Consider the following 23,236-nt stretch of genomic DNA (forward strand, 5'->3'; position numbering starts at 1 on the left):
TTCAGCTCACCTGTTTGAATTTCTGCTGAAATGGAAGGGTAGGTTGTTAGCAAAGGCTGTGACTAGACAGAAGGCAGCACTGGAATCAGCTGGGAGCTCAGGTACTCAGTAGCTCCCCACTTGAGAGCTCCTCACATATTTTTTGTTTTGTTGAAACTCTAATTTTGCCACTGATCTGAAAAGAGGAATATTCTTGCATCATTTTCATCTGAGAAACAGTCACCAGTCCCACATTATAAAAAAATATTATTATCTACATGTATGATGTGCCTTTGATTGCATCATAATTCTGAACAGAAAAATACATGAGGAAGATACCTGAGGTATGGTCCTGAGCTCACACTGTGGTTTGGTCAGCGTGAATATATCCTCAGGGAAGGCACTGGAGTATGGCGAGAGGTCACACTCACCAGAACAAAGGTGTTCCATCCTCAGGCATATATGATCCAGAAAATCAAGTATTGAATCTCTTTTGTCCTGGGATGGTCCTCGCTTGGAGTCAATCCAGTTGTGATCACATAACCAATCAGAAGCAAGACATTATGATTAAAACCCACAAAACTAATAAAGTAATGCTTTTATTCTATATATAAATTCCCATCTACTGGCAACTTAATTGAGCTGTGATTTCTTTTGCATAGAGGCATACTAGAAGCTTGTATTATTTGGGTTTGAGTTTGCCAGGGTTTGGAAAACTACAATTCAGTAGCTGAAATAATGCTTAGATTCTACATGTACCACAAAATAAGGAAAGTGAATGATGTTAATAGATTCAATTGTTTTCCCCCTGTACTTCCTTGACCATTTTAATATTGGAATTTCAGATTGGTAAGAGTAAAGGGTAAAACATGAGATGAAATATGTGTGAAGGAGTTTGGAAAAGATAAACATTTTGTCCTGTAGACAGTTAATAATTTTGGAAGAGGTCTGGTGTTAATACATTTCAATCTTTTTTTCTCTAGGTGTTAAACCATCTATTTCTGTCAAAGTACTGGTTCCTGTCTGAAGCTAAAATAATGAATAGTGGATATATTATGGACAGTGGAAGCTGAAAGTCAGGCTAAGTAATAGAGGGATCTTGAAAACTCAGCAGAGCTAGACTACTGAAGTCAGAAGGCTCCAATATCTTATTTTCTATTTTAACCTAAAAAGGACAGTCTGATGATAATTCAGGTGAAAATTGAGGTTGGGATAGCAATTAGCATTTTAAAAAGTGAAATGTCAGAAGGTCTATACATGACTAGAATCAACTTAGTCCATGCAGCTATGAAGAGGGTGATATCAGCAGTAATCTATTCCTAATGTTACTTTTTCCTGTGGGTATAATGAATTATAGGAACATAAATGCTTAAGGGTGAAGTTTATGTTTGGGTTCTTCAAAATACAAACTTTTAGGGATTATAATAATGCTTGGCTTTTCCTTCTTCCTCAGAGAATTGCACTGAGTTGTAATTGTGGCCAGGATTTAGGTTGGAAAACTGAGCAGATCTCAAAAATAAAACTTTGGTTAGCTGCTACATGCTTACAGAATTAGGAAGAATGACATCAACACTGGCAACTGCCAGTATCAAGCTACAGCTGTGGTTTGTGTTGAGACTAGAGTTCAAGAATTACAATCTCACCTCTTTATAGCTGAATTGCAGTGCATCCACAGATTTGGAGGCGATTTTATTTCGAGAGTGTACAACAATGGTTTCCTGAGTTTGACACACATAAACAAAATTACTTTTCGATGCAGATTATGCTCAGCATGTCCTAGAGAAGGTCTTCAAAGGCTGTACTTTTTCTTCTCAAGTCTTTTTACCCCTAGTCCAACTGATATATATGGCCCTGGCCATGTGGTTGCCTCTCACAATTGCCTCCATGACTGGTGCCTCCAATCCTCCCAGTGTTCTCTCAGAATGAACTTAACACAGAATAAATATCCTCACCTTGTATTGAAAAAAATCATCAGTAACTCAAATTGGCATACGAAATTATATTATTTTTTTCCCTGTCAACCTATGATATCACTGAACAGTTTTATGAGGGAAAGTTTCATTTGCCTTTTAGCCATCAGGCATTGGCCAGTATTCAAGGAAGCATATCCATTCAGATGAAGAACTGGCTTGTTTCAGTACTGGGCAGCCAAATTCATCCTTGGAGTAAAAGCAATTAATATTTGTAAGGGATATATGGCAGACATTAATTTAGGCCATTGTAAGAGGTAAAAGTGGTATATCTTAAGTATCCCAGCAGGACATACCAGTAGATTATGTACTATAGAAAACATGTAAATCTGGGAAACACAGGTTTTATTTTTAACTTAAATTAACAAAAAAAAAAAAAAAAAAAAAAAAAAAGGCAACTGAGTTAGTAATAGCTCTAAGCTCTATAAAGTGTTTATCTCCACAAAGAAAAACTGACAAAGTACCCACATCCAGCATCTTTCCTCACCTCATTTTAGACATCATATGGATAGAAAAATGGCACAAGTATCTATATATCCATTTAGTAAAAAAAGCATTCACCTTTACTGCCTTGCTTCAGAAGTACATTTGAGACCACTCATTCACCATCTTGCACCATGGGTACAAAAGCAAATACCAAAAACTAAATCTCTGCAGCTGGAGGCTGCATTCTTTATGGAGCCTTGTGGTGACTCATGGTTGCCCTTTGGACAAAGGAAAACACTAGGAAATCCATATGCTAGAGCTCACTATCTCCCATGCAGGGAAAAATTACTATATTTGGAAAAGGAAGCTTCAGTGAAGGAACATGTCATGAGACTTGCATCACGGAACTATTACAGCCACTGTAACTTAAAAGCATACCTGAAACTGTGCTAAATTACCATCTGGATTTACTGTCTGATTTATCACAAGAAAGATTATTACATTTTATTATTTGGGCTTTTAGGGATTCTTAATCACAATCTTAATGGCACAAAGTGTTTCAATTCTTATTCGGAAAGACAATACGAAAATTACTGCTTTGTCTTCCAATGGCAGAAATTAATTTTTAAAAAGTGGAGGATGAAATTACATGCTCCAAAGACCACAGAACTTTCTTGTACTGCAGAAACTGTAACACAGTGAGGCACAGAGAATTTCTGAATCAGACTGACATTCATCCACAGTATCTTGGAGTCACACAGATAGAACTTTAAGTTATGTTTGCTGCCTGGAAAATATAAATAAAAAAGAGATCTTAGGTAAATACCATTCAGAAGACAGCTGGCACCCATATCCGCCCTCAGGATTGCAATTCAAACTCTGACCCTGTCTCCAGGAGGAAGGCTTCTGCTTGTTTGTTATGAGAGTCCACATGGTATGAGATTCCCAGACATCAAAATTATAAGGCTTTTACAGTGACAAGTAGCATTTTATACCAGCTTCAATTACCTACCTTTCATTACTGCTATTGGACCAGAAAATATCATACGTGAAGCACCTGTACTATTGAAGTATCAAAAAAGGGAAGAAAATAGATATATTTTCTGTAAAATGCTATAAAACACATAACATGGCACCTAGAACTTTTAAGCATCTGACTCATTTTTGCTTGTAATAAAGAATTCCTTACTGGATGGTGTTGAACACTGTCTGGATGTCATGGAGCAAGCCCATTGAAGCAAGGTTCTGGGCACATCAAGAAGAAGGAGGTGATCAGGAACAGTCAGCATGGATTTATCATAGGTAAATAATGACTGAACAACCTGGCTGCCCTCTATGATAAAATATCTAGATCTGTGGACAAGGGGAGAGATGTGGATGTCATCTATATTGGCTTTAGCAAGAGTTTTGACACTATCTCTCACTACACTCTTGTAGCTCAGTTAGGACATTATGGTCTGTATAGGTGAACAGTTAGATGAGTAAAAAGTCTGGTTGGATAGAGGGGTTTGGAGAATAGCAGTTAATGATCATTCTCCACCTGGATGGAGCAGGAGACCTGGCAGGGGTCTGTGTGTCAAAGGGGAGCCTTAGAAACTGTGATTTCTTGTGTTTAGTATCTTCATCAATGTTCACTCACCTCCTCCAATGATGAGGAGATTATGGAGCTCAGCAAATTAGCAGATGACTACAAATGAGGGAACAGCTGAGGCTGTTAATGGCAGCATGGGAAGCATTCTGTCTTTCAGAAGGACTTAGAGAAGAAGCCTGGAGAAGAGCCAGCTTCTGGAGGATTGAACAGCAGCTTTTGAATACCTGTGAGGAGGTCCTCAAGAAGACAGAGCCAGGCCGTTTGAAGGGCTGCCTGGCAACAGGATGAAAGGAAACAGGTATCTGCCTCTGATGATATTAATTCTATAATACATGCTCATGCAGGAAACATGAAAGGAATTAATCCTCAGGTTTTATTGAATGGATAAAAAAACCTTTGCATGGCTTTACAATCTGTCATGCATTTCAAAATGCTGTACTCAGGGGATTTCTGACATAGCTCCCACAGGCTGAAGATGTCCAAAGGATTAAGAAATTTTTTGAGTTTGTCTGAACCACCATTTTTCTTCCTTGTCCCATAATCTGCAGTGCATAAAGTTTGTCTCTAGGTGTAGCGTAATAGAGTGTATCAGTAATAGTAAGTAATAGTAATACTCTACTACTAATTGACTAGTAATATTAGTAATAGTAATACTCTACTACTCTAGTAGTAGAGTAACTGTAAGAACCACAGTTACTACATATATCTCACAGTGGTATAAATACCAAATTTTAGCAAAATAATTGCTTTACATAGTCATGTTGTATTTCTGCATTATGATATTTTTAAAAATCACATTTTAGAAATCACTCATCAACACACTTTCTCAGCAGAACAGACGTTTACCTAAAGAGTCTGATTCCTTTTAACTTTTTCTGATTTGGGAAGGAATACGCTTTGGGGTGTTGTAGTATGTTTATTTAATTCTGTTGAAGTTGTTAAGGGGTCTGTTGGTATGTTCCTGGTTTCCCCCATTGATTACGTTAGTATGTTCCAGTTGTCCATTATGTAAACCCCTCCTAGTTTTCCTGAACGTTCCTTATCAATCACCTTTACCCTGCTCCTACCCCCTATCCATCATTGTAAACCCCACCTCTTCTTCCAGACCCTTTGTAAGAGACGGTCCGAAGATTCCCTCATCTGTCTCACAACCGTCTCAAGGACAGAGACTGAGACCCTGAATATCACAAGGGACTTGGTTTGGGGGTTTGGGCCTAGCTGAGATGGATGTTTGCTCAGTGATTGTTTGCAGGTGGCTGCACGGTACACTGCTCTCGTTCCTGCTGGTGAGCAGAGGCTTGGTAACCTGCGTAACGGGTTTTCCACGACTCATGGCTCTCATTCCTGCTGGTGAGCAGATGTTTGTGCGTGGTACCCGGTGCAATGGGTTTTCCACAACACCTTGTCCTTGTTCCTGCTGGTGAGCAAAGACTTGCAAGACATGGATCGCTCTGTACCCTACACCTGCTCCCTGCGCAATGGAATTTCATTACAATGATCATCAGTCTCATCTGGTTTTGGCCCTGCGCCCCTCGCTTTGCAAAAGACTATAAAATTATACCCCAAACTTACCTTCCTTTGAGATCTCCCCAACGGACAGAAGACTCTGCGTCGTTGGACGGCTGAGTGGACTTCGACGTTGGTAGCTATAATCCCCTTACTCTCTTTCTCTTATGCTTTGCTTTCTCTTTTCTTTCCCTCTATCGCATATTAGTGCTGATGAGCACTCAATAAACTGTGTTTTCTTGTTTAAGTCCTTGGTTTGCTGATAATCTTTTGTACTCTAAGACCGGCTAAAAGAACCACATCACGAATCCCACCTTGCGGATCGTGACATAAATTGGCGTCACGGACAGGATTCTGAGAGACAGAAGGGGTTGCAGGTTGTTGTGCAGTCTGTATCAGGGGAAGGACGTTTCGCTTCAGCCGCACCTAGCCTGCCACGCTGGTGAGCAGTGTCTAGAAAGCAAGGGAGGCGACTCGAATTTCTCGCAAACTGCACACGCCCAGGTGAAAAGCACCCCTACACTCATTTGAGGGCTCTGTCTTCAGAATTTTACACGGGATCTTTGAGTACAAAAGGTGGGACTTACTGGTTTTTTATATTTTGACTGCTTGGTGTAGCGGAGAGTCTGAATTTTAACATAAAGGTGTGCCTCCCAAGCAGATTTGGTCTCTCCACCCACGGCAGGGGGGAACGCAGCGTTGGCTGCGTCTGATGTAACTGAGTTTTACCTCCCTGTAGTGGTTCTGTGTACTGTTATGTGTTTTTTGATGAATTTTGACTGCTTGGTGTAGCGGAGAGTCTGAATTTTAACATAAAGGTGTGCCTCCCAAGCAGATTTGGTCTCTCCACCCACGACAGGGCGGAACGCAGCGTTGGCTGCGTCTGATGTAGTGTGAGTTTTACCTCCCTGTAGCGGTTCTGTGTACTGTTATGTGTTTTTGATGAGTTTTGACTGCTTGGTGTAGTAAAGAGACAACTTGAATTTTTAACATAAAGGGGTGCCTCCCAAGCAGATTTTGTCTCTTCATCCATACAGGGACGCGAAGGGTGACGTGGCAAAGGCTGCGTCTGTGCGTAACTTAAGTCTTACCTCCCTGTAGTGGTACTGAACCCTTCACACACACAACATGAGTGAACACTCTGAAAACTCTAGTATAAAAGATAAAGCTGCATTCATTGCTTTGTTAGCAAAACACAATGCTAAGCCCTCCCCAGCTGGGGAAGAATGGGCTCAAAATAATTGGTACAACCTAGAAAATGTAACTGATAGAATTTGCTCCCTGCAACATGAGGCAAAATTCAAATTTGGCCGTAATAAAACCATAATTTGTTCTGTATTGGGAGCTTGCCTTACGTCAGCTGTAGAGGCTCGCATGAGACGAAGGCAGGAAGAAAATGCAATTATTGAATCCCTACAAAATTTAGTTGAAAGTTTGCAAAATGAAAATAATTTGTTACGAACTGCTCTGAGTGAGGAGTGTGCCAAAAATTCACAGTGTGCTGATTCCTTTAAGGAGTCGCTGGAAAAGGAAACTCCTCAGATAAATCACAAATATTCTCAAGCAGAATTACATTTGGTAAAAAATTGTGGTGAAAACTGTTGCTCCCAAATAAGACCTTTGATTAAAACAGAATATAACTATATCAATGATGAAGATCTTGATCCACATATAGCCACTAAAGAAATCCCATACACTGCTATTGAATTGGCTAAGTTAAAAAAGGAGTATGGGCGTCTCCCTCAGGAGTCAGAGACAGAATACGTATTTCGAGTGTCTCTCACAGGGGGAGATCAAATTCGATTATCTGAACAAGAAGCAAGTGGTTACTGGGGACATGGTGTTTTCTTAACAACAGGAGATAACCACAACCCATGGTCCCTAACACAGCGAGCTGCATATTGGGCAGGGGGACTTAACCCCCTGGAAAGGGGAGATCCTGTAGCTCTAACCGGCTCCCCAGACCAAATTCTCAAAAACATTCATAAGGCAGCTTGTCTACAACTGATTTATGAAAGAAAATTAATTGTTGGTTATGAATCACCAATTTTGTTACCTGTGAAAGCTGAAATTATGACCCCTTTAATTTGTGGTCTTCCAGAATCACTGAAACCTACAGCAATTCTCCTCCAAACAACCACAGATGATATCCTTGTGGGAGGAGATGAAAAAGAAGTAATAAAAAATAAAGATACTGAAAAGAGGTACACTACCTGGGAAAAGGGATTGTTGGTAGTTAATCCAGCTCTCATAGAAGTAGAAAAAATTACACAACAACAACCAATTGCATTAAAAGGCCCTTTTGAAATTACTAAGACAGCCACTACTGGGACTCTCCACCCTGACGGGGTGGCCCAGAGGGCCTCAGTGAGAAAGTGGTATGCCCAGTTTGAACATGACTCTAACATCTTCTCAATAACAGAAGGAGCTGTAAAAAATCAGGTGATACAAAAAACTGAGAGCTTAAGTAGCAGCCATGACAAACCTGACTTGATAATTAAAGAAACCCCTCCCAACATAAAAACAGAAAAGGGTAGGCTGATTTCTAGCCTACAGTATTGGTGGAACTTGGGGGTGAAGAAAGGGGTACCGAAGGGTTTAATGGTTAACCTGCCGCTTAAAAAATTAAGTGAATTGGTCTCTCAGTGGCAGGATTCCAGCCCCATTGTACCAAGCGCTCCACCTCACCCTCAACTGATTCTGGGCAGTGGGCCAAAGCAACACCACTCACAGGTTCTGGACAGTGAGCAAAAACAATCAGCAAACTCTTGGTTCCCTGATACCTCTGCCAAACGAGAGGGAGAGGTGTGGAGGTGCGGGGCAGTAGCCCTCCACCTTTCCTCTGCTGAACAAATTGTTATTGAGGAAGAAAGCAGCACTCAGGCTGCAGAGCTGATAGCTGTTTGGAGTGTTTTCCAACATGAGGTACAGAATACCTCTCCTGTCTGTATCTACACTAACTCCTCTGCTATGTTCAAGGGATATACTGAGTGGCTTCCTTTTTGGCAACAAAAGGACTGGGAAGTAAACAGAATTTCAGTATGGCAGAAGGAAAAGTGGCAAGAAATTCTACGCTTTCTGCTGGTAAGAGTGGGGATTATATCTTGGTTAGTCCAAACTGAAACTTTTAAAAGAACTACAGGAAAATATTCATGGGTAACCTCCGATGCCCTGGGGATAGAGCATTGGATAAACACCCACTGGATAATTCCATCATTTTAATCTCCTGCCCCTATGTGGCAGACTCTGTTTTGTTTATTTTCTACAGAAGAACACCGAGGGACATGAAGATCAGATAAACCATGAACTTATAGATTTAAAATAAATGCTGTAACAAAGCCTATATTTAGTGTAATAATCACATACCATGGTGTGAATACCCCTTTTTGTGCTAAATGACAAAGCTAATATTTTCCCTTTCTTTTCTGTTAACTCAAGGTGATGACGTTTCAATACGCTGCAGACTGAGTACCGGATCCCATACTGAGCCTGTACACAGTCAAGTTGCCGGATCTCATGGCCAGGTTATATCTTGTGACACTCGGAATCAAGATTGTTGGCTGAATTTAACGGCTGTACAATTGTCCTCCAAAGTCGTGTGTGGTAAAAACAATACCAGATATTGGGGAGAGCTTAATGTTTAGGCTGTAGTACCTATCACACAGCCACCAATTAGATTGACTCCAAAAATTTCTGAAATTGGACCCTATGTAATCAGGAAAACTGGCCAACAACAAATGCTATTTAATCCAGCATGGTCTATCAAACAGGTTAAATTACTAATGCAAAACAATGTCTCAGAGATTCAGCCAGCTTGTTCACCTTTTTTGCAAACTTCCTTTGAGGGGTGGACAACCTGGTTGCGAAAGCGAAATCCTTTTCACAAACGGATGACAAGAGATATAACCGGTGTCGTGGGATCAGGACTAGGAATTTTGAATAGTATTGATTCAGAAGTATTGATGAATAAATTGGCTGTTGCAACTAAAGATTTGACCAAAATACAACAACCACTGAGGTCATCTTTAACTGCTTTGGGAACTCAACAGTGGTTGCTATCAAACATATTACCAAATTGGGAAAGGGTAAATGTAGATGATCACAAATTAATAATTGATGCACTCAGTGCTACCCAAAACAATGTTTCTCTGGCTCTTAGCTGTATTCAAGCCCAGTTGTGGATGCAGTCAGTTGCTGCATCAATTATCAGAGAGGGTGAAGAAGGCACCTTTCCCACTGAGATTCGGAAAATAGTCTGGGACAATGCCAATGATTTTGAAAAAGAATTTCAATCTTGGTGGAATTTGGTAAATTTTACCTACGATCCCATCACAAACACAGCCACAGCTTTTGTGTTGACAATACGTAATGCTTCAGTACATTCAATCTTTCCTATCATTGCATTGGGGCTGAATCATGACGGAGCTGTTCTCTATCCTTTAGAGCATAGGGAATGGGCCCGTCAGATTGGTGGGAAATGGCAAACTGTTGGTTTGGAAAATTGTATTGTCCGGGAACAACAAGGGTTTATCTGTGAAAGTAATGCAATCAAAGCTCAAGACATTTGTTTAGACACAGAACAGAATATCTGTCATTTTGAAATCCATCCTAATGACACTTCTGAAACAGTGCTTGTGTATGTAGGCAATGGATGTGTATGCTTGAGAACTGCTTGTGATAGTATGCTTGTAGAAAACATAGTAGTGGATACTAAGAATCATTCAAATTTTTGTGTATGCAATTTTACTGAGATTATAGGTTGTGACTTTTCTTATTTAGCTCCAGTTACTTCATATTATCTTTTGCAGTATAATTACACTTTGATTCATCGTTTAGTGCCTGCTCCGATTGGAATGAACTTTACTCTGGTAAGGCAATTGTTGCTTCACCAGGATTTAATCGAAATTTTGGAAAAGATCAAAAAGGATGGACAAAAGACCTTAGTTACGGTTCACCACAATGTGAAAGGAATACACCGTGTTCTGGAAAGAGTAAGGAAAGATGCTGAACACAAGTGGTGGGACACTCTTTTTGGGTGGTCACCAACTGCTACAGGTGTTTTGAACAAATTGTGTCATCCCATCATCGTCCTCTTGATTTTAGTTTTACTTGGTTTTGTTCTATCAGCAATTTTGTACATCCTGAATTGGAGAATGATGAAGAGGTTGACACAATTGACTGCCATAATGGATGCACACAATATGATTGGTACTTTACATGTTGCTGATACCCCTAAGGTTATCGATACTCGATGAATTATGCAGGCACTACAATAAATAATTTGACATTGTGACTAGGAGGTTAATCATTTTATCATGGTGTATTTTAGAATATAATTTATTGTTTGTTTTAAGATAAGAAACCAATCTGTAAGTTTTAGTTGAAATTATATATATGGAATGGTTTTTCTTTGTAATCAATATATTGATTTTCTTATTGTTTTTGTTTTCTCTTTTTCCTTTTTCTGTCCCTTATCTTTTCCCTACTACCTGTCTCTGTTTTTTCTGGGATATACTACCAACTGTAACGAGTCCTGAAGACTTCAGAGAAGAATTCTGCAGCAGCACTACAACATCGTGCAGAAAGACCTCGACGATTGTGAGCCACGGGGTGGTGTAAGAGACGGTCCGAAGATTCCCTCATCTGTCTCACAACCGTCTCAAGGACAGAGACTGAGACCCTGAATATCACAAGGGACTTGGTTTGGGGGTTTGGGCCTAGCTGAGATGGATGTTTGCTCAGTGATTGTTTGCAGGTGGCTGCACGGTACACTGCTCTCGTTCCTGCTGGTGAGCAGAGGCTTGGTAACCTGCGTAACGGGTTTTCCACGACTCATGGCTCTCATTCCTGCTGGTGAGCAGATGTTTGTGCGTGGTACCCGGTGCAATGGGTTTTCCACAACACCTTGTCCTTGTTCCTGCTGGTGAGCAAAGACTTGCAAGACATGGATCGCTCTGTACCCTACACCTGCTCCCTGCGCAATGGAATTTCATTACAATGATCATCAGTCTCATCTGGTTTTGGCCCTGCGCCCCTCGCTTTGCAAAAGACTATAAAATTATACCCCAAACTTACCTTCCTTTGAGATCTCCCCAACGGACAGAAGACTCTGCGTCGTTGGACGGCTGAGTGGACTTCGACGTTGGTAGCTATAATCCCCTTACTCTCTTTCTCTTATGCTTTGCTTTCTCTTTTCTTTCCCTCTATCGCATATTAGTGCTGATGAGCACTCAATAAACTGTGTTTTCTTGTTTAAGTCCTTGGTTTGCTGATAATCTTTTGTACTCTAAGACCGGCTAAAAGAACCACATCACGAATCCCACCTTGCGGATCGTGACACCCTTCCATGTATATCATTCCTTCCTCAATACTTTATTGGTTGTTATGTTACATTCCCGCCTTCCTTGTATCCCCATTGGTCCCTGAGATTGTAACCTCCTCCCCTCACTCCTCCCCCTGTGAGCTCCCATTGGACCTTGGACTATACCCTCCCCTGAGAAAAAACCACATGCACAGAGGTGTTCAGGGCTCTCTTTGGCCCTGAACTTTTCCAGCCCAGACTCTCATGTTTCTCCCCTCTCCTCAATAAACCTGTTCCTGGGAACTTCAACTGAGAGAGTCTCCTCCATCCTTCTACTACTACCCGTGACACCTGAATTAGCAGAACTCGGAACCACCAAGCTGAGAGGATTAAGATGAAAATTAAGCAGAATAACTTTAAAGCTCTAACACTCTCTGACCACTAAGTGCAAAGAACCACTTATCTGAGATCAAGTCACAGTGGAATCAGCATCAGAAGGAAAACACAAGCCAAGACGTCCAGTATCCACAGAGACCTGTCACCACCTTCAAGTACATAAAGGGGCTATAAAAGAGCTGGAGAGGGACTTTTTGCAATGGCATTGAGTGATAGAACACAGGGGGTTGGCTTCAAACTGAGAGTGTTTGATTATATCTGATACTAGGAATAAATTATTTTCTATGAGGCACTGGCACAGGTTACCCAGAAAAGCTGTGGATGATCCATCCTGGAAGTGTTCATGGCCAGGTTGGATGGGCCCTGAGAAACCTGATCTAGTGGAAGGTGTCCCTCCTCATGGCAGGGAATTTTAACTAGATGTTCTTAAAGATCCCTTAAAACCCAAAGCATTTTGTGATTCAATGATAATTTTGAATTTAACAACAGTTATGTGATAGTAAGCAATGAGACTGGGTTTAAAAAAATCTAGTGATTTTTGCTTACCTTCTGCAGCTGCAACCAGAACAATCAGGTGAGACAAATGTTTAAATAAAGGAACATAATGCACATTATATCTTTCAGATTTCAGAATTCTGAAACAAAAGAGTTTTTTTTTGATCAGATATAAGAAACCTACTCTTCTTTGTAGGTAAGAAGTGCAAACAGACTTAAGTGGAGTAGCACATTCATTCTCTGCAGAGGAAAGGGCTGTCAAAGGCAAGTGTTTCTTAAGCAGATGACTAGAACACTGCTGTAGATTATTTATTTGTATAATATTCTTATTTCTGTATCCTATATGCAAATTATTACAAAATTGGGAGCTATTCCATATCTAATCCAAAGTCCACAGTTACAAGGTCACATCAATGCAGTACTGGATACTTACAGCAAGGTGGAAAGGAAAAAACCCTCACAGATCATTATAAAACAAAAGGCTAAATTTTGCTTCCCAAAAGTCAGTTGCATTCAGCAGGCTTTTTTTTTGTGTGTTTTCAAACACAAAGGCATTTTGATTTTCAAAAGGCATTTTAATTATATATTAAACCCCATAAATTATGTCCACTGCTGTTTATCCTGTTTTGAGAAGTAGAATCTCTGTTTAGAGATAATGTAGGTGTTTTGAGATACCTGGAGGTGGTCTCACAGACATACTTGAGGTCCTTGTTTTGGAAGAGAAACCAAAGCTAAGAAATCATAAAAATCTCAGGGGAGTTCACAGCATGGGCCTCTGATAAATGGGTGCAAACACCAGCCCTGCTGCATGTCAGGATGGGTTGAGCTTGGTGGTGCCAGCATTCCCATTTGTGTATCCCCACCCAGGTGTTGCTTCAGGATCCTCCAGTTAGCAAGGTAATGAAATAAATTTACTCTTTGCATTTGAGCTATGGGCTTGTGATTGTTCAGGTGCCTCAAATCACACAGGAACCAAGTGCTACACTTGAGGAGAATATTTAATGCACAGAATAGTCTGGCTACAAAAAGCAAACTAGCTTCATATCCATTAAAAGTAACTGATACATGTTCTTCTGATTGCAGTCCAACCCTGCTGCTTCCTCCATTCCCTTTTTCCTACAGTAGCCAAGACTTGGATCAATTGACTTCTTCAAACCCGGGTCGACTTCATCAAATCTCTTTCTAAAATCTGTCAGGCACTTCTAATCACATTAGTGTTTTGCCATCATACAACATTAATAATTATATTATTCGATTTGGGTTGAGTTTTCTTTCCCCAATCTGATATAAAACTGCTTCTGTACCTTTTTTATTATGAGACTTTAATGAAGCAGAATATCAATGAGATGTAATGGGTGGAAAATAGTGATATAAAAGATGTTCACATTTGGGTATAGACATGGCACGATTAGAAATGGTGTCCTTACAATGAGAAAAAGTCTCTCTCCTTTTCTTCCCTTTTGTTGCTCTCAATGTGGGACAATTGTAAAACTTTATTTACAATTCATACAGAGAATGATTAAATAGCTTTCATTCTCTTGAGTGTTGAACAACTGCAAATCACAAAGGCCTTCACTTGGTAAGAAGAAATTACAGTGATATTGTCTCATCCTTGGCATCATTTGTTACTTTAAAAAACTTAATAAAGTATGTCAAATTGCAGAAGAGACTGTAGATTTATCTAAAATAAACTTATTAAAGAAGAGTTTTTTATTAGCAAGTCAAAAACCAAATAATTAAACAGCTTTCTCTCTTTCTGGATACGAAATAGAAATCAATGTACATTATACAGCAGTGGCAGCTGAGACTATAGAAGATCCAAGGACAGCATAAGGATGGTGATTTACTGAAAATATTTCACCCAGGCAACAGCCATAATATGAAGTCTAGTTTGCCAATATAATAAATTCTCTTGCTCTTTTTAATATGAATTTGGAAAACTTTCTTGTATAAACTGTAAAAAGGTGGTAGTCTTGTTACAAATCCATAACTGTTGAACTAAAAAGAATTGTTTCTACATTCTAAGCAGGCCCTCTAGAAAGCTTTTTGAAATATCATGTATTGCTACTCAATGGCAGACAATATTAAATTTTTAATTAAAAAATAACTTAATTAAAAAAATAAATTTATTGGTGGTTGTGACAATTGCAGTGATAGAAAACATACCTGCAAACCACTGTGGTTCTATAACCTGCAAGAGAAAACGTCACTAGAAGTTTGTGTTGACCCGGTGATTCACCCATAGTGGTTCCCAGATGTTAGCTTTGTGGAGCTGGATAAAGTGTACAGAGAATCTGAATCTACCCATTCACATGATTAAAGGATGATTTCCATTTAACATTACTATGAATGGACCTACAACATACATTTGCACACCTAACATCTAAAGTACTTCAATAAAACATACAGGGGTTTTGTTTTCTTGTAGATTAGGTTTTTGCTAAGATTCCAAATGGCATACAGGAATTAATTTTCTTTAAACAAAATTACAAGATTTTCACATAGTTTCACAAGTGATCTTTCTTCATTTGCTGGATATGTGCTGGTAGAACTGGAAAAAACAGATATATGTCGGGCAGAGTAGCTGAAATTCAAAAAATAATCAGCAGAATGGCAGAGATACATAATGGAAATAAAAAGATTCTGGATGATACAAAATAAATATATATTTTTTAATCAACTTATAATTAGAAATCATATTTATTCTATCACTCTAATTTTATTGATATAATCAGAAATAATTTACCATTATTTATTAGCATATGACCTGAACAACTTAAAACAATATCACACAGAAACCAGTGCTTTTCTAAATGGTTTGGGGAAAAGCTTCATATACATCATACAACCAATATACTTTCCACTATACAGTATCCACGTTTGTGTGCCTAACAGATGTAAATCTTGAGAGGCCCTGGATTAAGTAATTGTACTGTAGGTGATAATCAGGCAGGAAATATTATGCCTGTAGACAGAGACATCAAGACAAGTTCCACACTGACTTTTGGCATGTAAAATTGTCGCAGCTAAAGTGGAGCACAGTTATAATATGCTAATGGATTTTATAGATGATGTAAAGCAGAACAAATGTTTGCCAGTTCTAAGTGACAGATTTTATCAAGGTAAAATTGCAAATCCAGAGAGCATGCAAACACTCAAGAACACACATTTAAGCTTCAAGTATTTATAGTGTGCAAAGATAAAAAGCTTGCTAGATGTGCCCCTCACACCTTCTCAACTTTTTAAAACAGAATATTCACTATTTGATATCAGGTGAATACATCCAGGCTGTGTCTGGTCTAGTTTAGGGAAAGAGGTGAGGGTTTTTGTTCTGACTCTAGTTCATGTCCTGTCACCGCCGAAAAAGCGGGATCAACAGAGGTCACCAGAAAAAACAATTTTAATAAGTGCTAAATAAAGATAAGCCATACACCATATAGAGCAATCTCCAAAGACCCCATAATGGGGTAGACTTGACAATATTTCGACTTTGTTACTGTGCTGCTGGAGTGCAGTAAACCAACGAACAATTATGTTACCTTATATACATTAACAAGATCTAACCAATCATTAACGAGAACTAAGAACATTACCTTGTTTGGTGCTACCACATTAACCTAGCCATTCCCACAATTCTGTTCTCCTTTCCATAACCTATCCAGATATTTCGCTCCTTAGCATCTCATTTCCCATGGTCTTAGATTGATGCTTACTTTGTTGTCAACCAGGGCCAATCCACTCTCGGTCCCCAGTCATCCAACTCCCACAATGTCCATGCAGATGAGCTTTACTACCCAAATCAGTGCAATCACACCTGAACTGCAGACTGAAAAATGGCCTTGGGTGGTGGCTGAGCATTTTTTGTGACAGTGCTACTTGGTCTAAGCCACCTCTGCTAGGAAACACACTTTGATGATTTGGGGCAGTTTTATTAGCCGTGGGGATGACACGTTAGATCCCAGTTTGGTTTAAGTTTACACCAATGTGTACCACACACTATAAAAAGTCTGAAAGGACAAAAGTAAACTTGGTTTCAAACAAGTGAATTTCAGGCAGCAGACAGACTTTACAGCTTTCCTTTACATACAGGGCTTTAGCTAACTATTTCCCTCAAAAGTTTAGCAGTCATTGTGTATCAGAGTTTATGCTATCCTTACATGTAGAGGACAATAAAATTTCCTAACTGGCTATACCAGATCTTGTCATCCCATGGCAGCCCACAGTAGGTCCCAGTGATCCTGTGGAAACTGCTTTTATATCTTGCAGTGGGACAAGAGGGTTTTTCTATCAAATGATAGCAGAATTCTTAGAAATTCAGGAAATCTACTGTAATTGTCAAAGGCTATCATAATTTATCTTATTACAGAAAATAGTAAACTAATTTGAAAAGGTTAGTCCCACTCCTGCCCATTACAGACCTATTATCTCTAATGCTTCTTTTGTTCCTAAGTACAATTCTATTAATATCCAAGTAACAAAATCTTGTTATGTAGAATAGTTGTAACTATTAAAAATACACAGTGACTATGTCCAAAACTTGGAGATAGTTTAATCATAATCATGAAGAAATCTGATACATTTATAAGGAAAATTTCAAACAAAAATATGGAACGAAAACAGGATGATCTGGTGATAATTGTTTGGCTTGCAGTATATACATTATCTTTTTTCTATGAAAGCTTAAGAAAAGCAATTGGAGGAAAGGCCAGACATCTGACTCATTCTTCCTAGAAGAATATGAATGAGGACTCCTCATTATTTAATTTGATAGGGTTGTCACTGGCTGGATTTACTTACAAGGCATATAGGCCCAACTCACAGGGATATCACATTACTGTAGAAAAAATTAATGTTATTTTAGAGTTAAGAATAGTGAAGGATTCATTCTCTTGAACTTTGTTAGGTAACTCTCTTTGCAGTTACAGCCATAATGTGATCTAGAATATAATTTTAGTGGTCTTAGATACATAAGAATATACTTAACAGACAACTACAGATAAAAATGTATTTGAGGACACAGAGAAACATACCTTTATATTTAACTATTTGAACATTTATTAATCCCTACACATTCCAGGTAAAATAAAAATCCCATAAAAAACTATGGAGCAAGTCAAACAGAACAAACATTCATAGTCTGGAAACAAGAAGACACACAGTATATGTGCATGGATAAAGAAGACAAATAAAACATTTATCAGGAATGCACTGCAAGCCAGACATCTGCAAAAAAGCTTATACAATGAAGCCCATGTTAGCTGTTCTTCAGGATATGTAAAATAAGAGATAAAAAAAAATTAAATGGGGCCTGTATAATTTCAGATTTTTGACAATGTAGTAAATGGGCCTTGCTTACATAGTGATCAAAGAAATTTCAGAGAGACTGCAGACATGGAAGGTAAAACTGAAGCAAATAACATTATTTTTAACAAGTTAAAAATAAATTCTTTTAGAGTTTGTCACATTCAAGTGTTCTTTCTCAATACATGAAAACACTACAGAATGTTAGCACAACAAGAATTTTTACAGCTAAGAGGACTGAATTGCAAAGAGGAACTGAGAGAAAGTAGAATGTAAAGCATGACTGAGGAGTAACTGAAAGACGTGAGAAAACACAGTAAGGATTGATTAGAGAAGACCACTGATTTATAAAATCCTGAACTTGTAAAGAAAAGAAAGCATTAACTTTGTACAAAAAAACAAAGTACAAAAACAGTCTATAACACTACAATATCAGTTAGTTACTCTAAAACTAATAAAAGCACTTGAGAAATAGTGATGTGTTTCAGTAGTCTGACATGTCTAATATTGTGTTCTTTGCAGAAAAATCCAGTGTTGCATATTGACTGATAGAGTGTGCTACAGACTACTTTTTTTTTTTTATCTGTACAAATATCAAAGAACAGGGAACAAGTCTCTTGAATTCTTTTTTTTCAAACCATTTCTGATGTTATTTAGTATGTCTGATATGACTGCAGCAGTATTAGTGGGATGGAAAAACAAGGCATGTATATACTGAAGTGGAAATACAGGTCTGGGGCTCACCAGGTAGCAATTAAAACAAATTTGCTTTCCTCATGCTCTGCAATTGGAATTCTGAGAAACCTTGAGCTTTCTCTGATCCAGCAGCCTTCAAGGGCTAAACAAAGAGAAAAGGTGCTATTGGGAAAATTATATGCGTATTAAGTGTCTAAAGCAAAAAATAATCAAGAAAAATGTCAACACAAAACAGAAGGTAATACAGATTTCTAATTATTTTTGTTCTTTTTTCTTCTTATAAGCGGTCTAATGTTAAGATCCAAACATACATTAATGTTTGAAAAGATATTTTCCTCTGAGATGAACCTAGAATTTCCCAGGCAGCAATGCAGTGTAACTTGTACAATTTAACTCCATTCAGAAAATAACAATAAAAGTCTTTGAATAATTATTCAGCAGTGTCAAATATCTATTACTGACTCCTTGCAAATATTTATAATGCCCTTTTCTGGTGCCCAAAAAGTGGGAAAATCTGATACAACTCAAAGAAGCAAGTCAATTTGAAGTTAAAACTTTTTGGAAGCCCTTTTTCTGTAAGCTTCATGGACATAATGAGCACCAAAAAACCTTTGAACTTACAGCATTGGGAAGGCATCAGGAAAAACAGACAGATGTTGTCCTGCCTACCACACATTAAGATCATGTTATCCTCACTGCTAATGTTCTCCACCCATTTAAATGACAACCTGAAGGTGGGAACACAAGTGTGATCTTTGGTGCCATTTATTCAGGATATGATGAAAGCGTTTTTTAAACTACTAAGATATATCTTCCAAACTGTAATTGGGAACTTTCCTATCAGTGGAATGCCTAAAAGTGAAGAATATATGGTAAAACACTGCTTTCCTAATGTGCCAAGGGAATGATGTCACACCATACTACCATCTAGATACCCAGCAGATAATTGGAGGGATGGTCTCATGAACAGCTACTGCTCTTCAGCTGTTTGTTTATATTCCAGACCTCCTGAAACAACATACTTAGCATACAATATAGGCTTGGTTGACTAAGGAAGCAGTGATATGATATTTGTTCTGCTTTCTAAAAGAGAAAAAAAAAAAAAAAGAAAGTATTTTCCTTGGTTTTATTACTTATATTCTCTATTTCCATCCTCATGTTTTGCATATGTGGACACAGTTACTATTTTTATGTGTTTTAATCACAGTAAGAACTGCATTCAGGAGATGCAGTTATGAATAGGACTGGACAGAAAGAATACTGCAGCTAATTCTCAAAAAAAAAAATATGTAATTGTTACTCTATCTTGACTTTGTCCTGTTGGGATTCACAAAATGAAAGGAAACATTCTAGTAACATTTAAGTGAATAAGAATAAAACTTATATGCTTGCAAGGCTCAAGGCAAGGAGCTCTTAACATAATTTAATATTTAAAACAATCCCCTTTTTGTTTGTTGAGTCAACAAAAATTAATATCAATGAACTTGACATCAAGTACAATGATGTAACATTTAAATAACATCATAATCTCAATGTACCCATGAGCCTAAGGAATAAAATTTGTTGCTGTCCATGGCTTGCTGCATTTACTTTTTTTCCTTGGCTCAAAAAAAGATTCATGGGTTATGCACACTGACTTTTTCAGTGTTGCATTGATAATTTAATACAAATTATTCTCCTGAAAATTGGGCTCCTTTCCAGACTGTAAATTAATCTTCCAGCTTCACAATTAAGGACATGATGTTGAAGAATGAGATAGTAATGCTGATTTACATTCAGCAGTTGTGTGACTCAGAGATATGATATACATTATCTTTGCCTCCTCAGCAGAAGCTGCAGGCAGTCTCCAAAAAATCTTTGTCCACCAGGTTTGTTACCATTCTCCCTGAAACACCTGTAATGCTTCAGATAGCAGAAAACTTGCTAATATGAGAAGTAGCTTCCTTCTTTATGACCTGTTATCAAAACCAATGAAATGCTTATTAATAACATCAAACTGAGAGGCTTGAAGACATATTTATTTTACTCAGCGGATTGTTGCACCAGATGCAGAACCTGGTCCAACTTTCTTTTCCACTACAGTGAATAAGTCTTGGCCAGAAACAGCTCTTCTGAAAAATTTGGCATGTATTCATCTTCAGTCCTATTCAGTTCTGAATCTCAATAGAAACTACCCCCAAGTTTTAATTACAGAGAGCCTGATCTGTAGGCACTGCTGCCTTTAGAACAGAGGCAGGACTTGACCAGTGTCTATCATTTGAAAGAAAATGGAAAATGCTCCAAAAGCTGCACGTGAGAACCTATACCAGATGTGTAAGGACTTTCAGGTGTGACCTCTAGGGTGTCTTTGCATTTAGAGTGGAGACCTTCTGCTCTTCAAAAATAACCTAGCAGCTTCCAGGTTCAAACCAGAATAGTAGAGGGGTGGTAGAAAGAAAGATGAAGAGGAGAGTCCTACATCTTCTGGGTCAGAGTGGGAATTTCCCAAGTCTAATTGTGAGGATTGCAGAGATACAGGAAAATGAGAGGCAGATGTCAGAATAAGTTGGTGGTAGGGACTTTTTTTTCCTATTTCTCCTCACCTGGGAGACTAAGATTTCTAGACCCAAGGTATTTAACTAGAAAGCGAAGCCAAGCTGGGCTGATCTTGGAAAATATAGAACTGCCTATTTTTCACAACCAGCTGTGCTTCTGAGATCTGGTTCAAACAAAGGCACTGCAAATGCTTATACCAAGGAGAAGACTGCAAACTAGATGTCAGTTAATTTGAGCAACCTGACCTAGGTGAAGATGCCTCTGCTCATTACAGGTATATTGGAACTAGCTCACCTTTAAAACCCAGAAGTATTAATTACTTTAAAAGTATGTGGTAGATGGTTTAACTACATTGAACTTAGACTGTGACTAATCACATACTCTCTAGACAGATATCCAGTATGTATTTTTTGATAACTATGTTATCATAGAATCAGAGAATATGCTGAGTTGGAAGGGAGCCATCAGGGAGCCATCGAGTCCAACTGCTGGCCCTACCCATCGCCATCTAAGTCTATAGTCTTTATAAACTTCTAGAATAAATAACCAACCATTCTTGAAACTAAGAAATAGCGAAGAACATGAGGACTAAACATTTATAGTTTAGTCCTCACAGATGGTAGAATATGTGGAATTTCAAAGGGCTACAAACATTTTTTAATGAATTCCTCAGAGTTGTAAAAAGTCCGTAAGTAAAATCAGAACTCCCACTGAACGAGCAGTATGCTTTCACTTGAAAAAATAAATACAGTTGCAACTGCTATATGGTTGAAATCAATATCAGAAACATGCTATGCTAACACTGGGCCCTTGTTCTTTTAATCTACTTCATCCCAAAACTGAAGGAAATTGTAAGAAAAATTTAAGGATTGTAGGCATTGTAATGTCAACATCATATTCAGCTTATTAAACCTCTTCTTCACTAAGGTTTAAGATCCTGCTGAATATCTCATCATTTGTCTGTATTTAATATACTTTTAGTGCACTTCAACATAATTCTAGAAAGGATAAATGAAACTCATAAAGGCTTTTGGTGCTTAAGATCAAGCATTAACATAATTGCTCTAAAAATATTTAAAGGAGCTGAAGGTCACTTGCTGACTCTTCATGTTTATGACTATTCGGCAGCTGGCTTTTATCTCTTGACAATAAACTGGTTGCAATATCTAGATATAAATGTCTGCCAGTGAAGTTGCTGTGAAGTTAGGGATTTATCACAGGATTTTCCTTACCATTTCTTGGTTTTAGAGATTTATAACTCCATTAATTATCCTTTCATGTTCATGCAATAAAGTTGCCATCATGTAAAATGAGGTTTAATTACTAGATTTTTTTTTTCTATTTGTGGAAGGGACAATTCAGATTATTTTCAGTTCTCAGAAAACTGCAGCATTTAGACTAGAGACCAACATACAGACCTTTACAGATGCCTAACATTCAGAACTCTCTAGAGAATACAAAAAACCCCCACAATTAAACTATTATTTTAGTTCTTCAAAGTCTTGCATACCTGCTAAGAAGTACTGACAAGCCAATAGATCTCTCAAACACAGATATTTCTGTTTCATACTAGATAAATTCAGAGACTATGCAAAGGATGCTGGATTCAGAGGTTTGAAAAGCAGCCACTGCTCTCACTAAGATCATTAGAAAATTTTGGCATTTGGTGTTTTACAAAATCAGGAACTTTAATGTAGGGGTTTTTGAGGCACAAGAACTACAGAGATTCCTGAACAGCACCTTTGAACTAGTTACAGTTAATTTTTGCAGGGGAAAATTTTGCTCTTAGTATGCAGTAATTAGATTCTTCATGCTAGTATGCATATAAAAATATATTGCAGATCAATGTACAGGGAAGAATTTCACTCCCTGTACATGATGAATCTTAATTGCATTCTCCTCCAAGTCTTAGATCTCCCTACAGGAGAGCTGCAATTACTCATTTAGATTGGAGAAAGGACCACTTGTCTGAATGGGTTTCATAGCAACAAAATCCTGTCAGATCCAGTCAATAATGTTGCCACACACTGACCTAGTGAA

General features: G+C 38.3%; 1 protein-coding gene across 1 annotated transcript; it reads left to right on the forward strand.

Moving 5' to 3' along the window:
* The first annotated feature begins 389 nt into the window (after positions 1 to 389).
* Positions 390 to 11,728, forward strand: LOC147652443 (uncharacterized). The gene is made up of 2 exons (XM_086893308.1): positions 390 to 458; positions 9,117 to 11,728. Exons 1-2 carry the CDS (start codon positions 390 to 392, stop codon positions 10,725 to 10,727), a joined length of 1,680 nt encoding a protein of 559 aa, XP_086749434.1. The 3' UTR covers positions 10,728 to 11,728.
* Positions 11,729 to 23,236: the final 11,508 nt, after the last annotated feature.

Source organism: Cyanistes caeruleus, chromosome 6, assembly GCF_971803275.1.
Source record: "Cyanistes caeruleus chromosome 6, bCyaCae1.hap1.1, whole genome shotgun sequence".
Taxonomy (NCBI): domain Eukaryota; kingdom Metazoa; phylum Chordata; class Aves; order Passeriformes; family Paridae; genus Cyanistes; species Cyanistes caeruleus.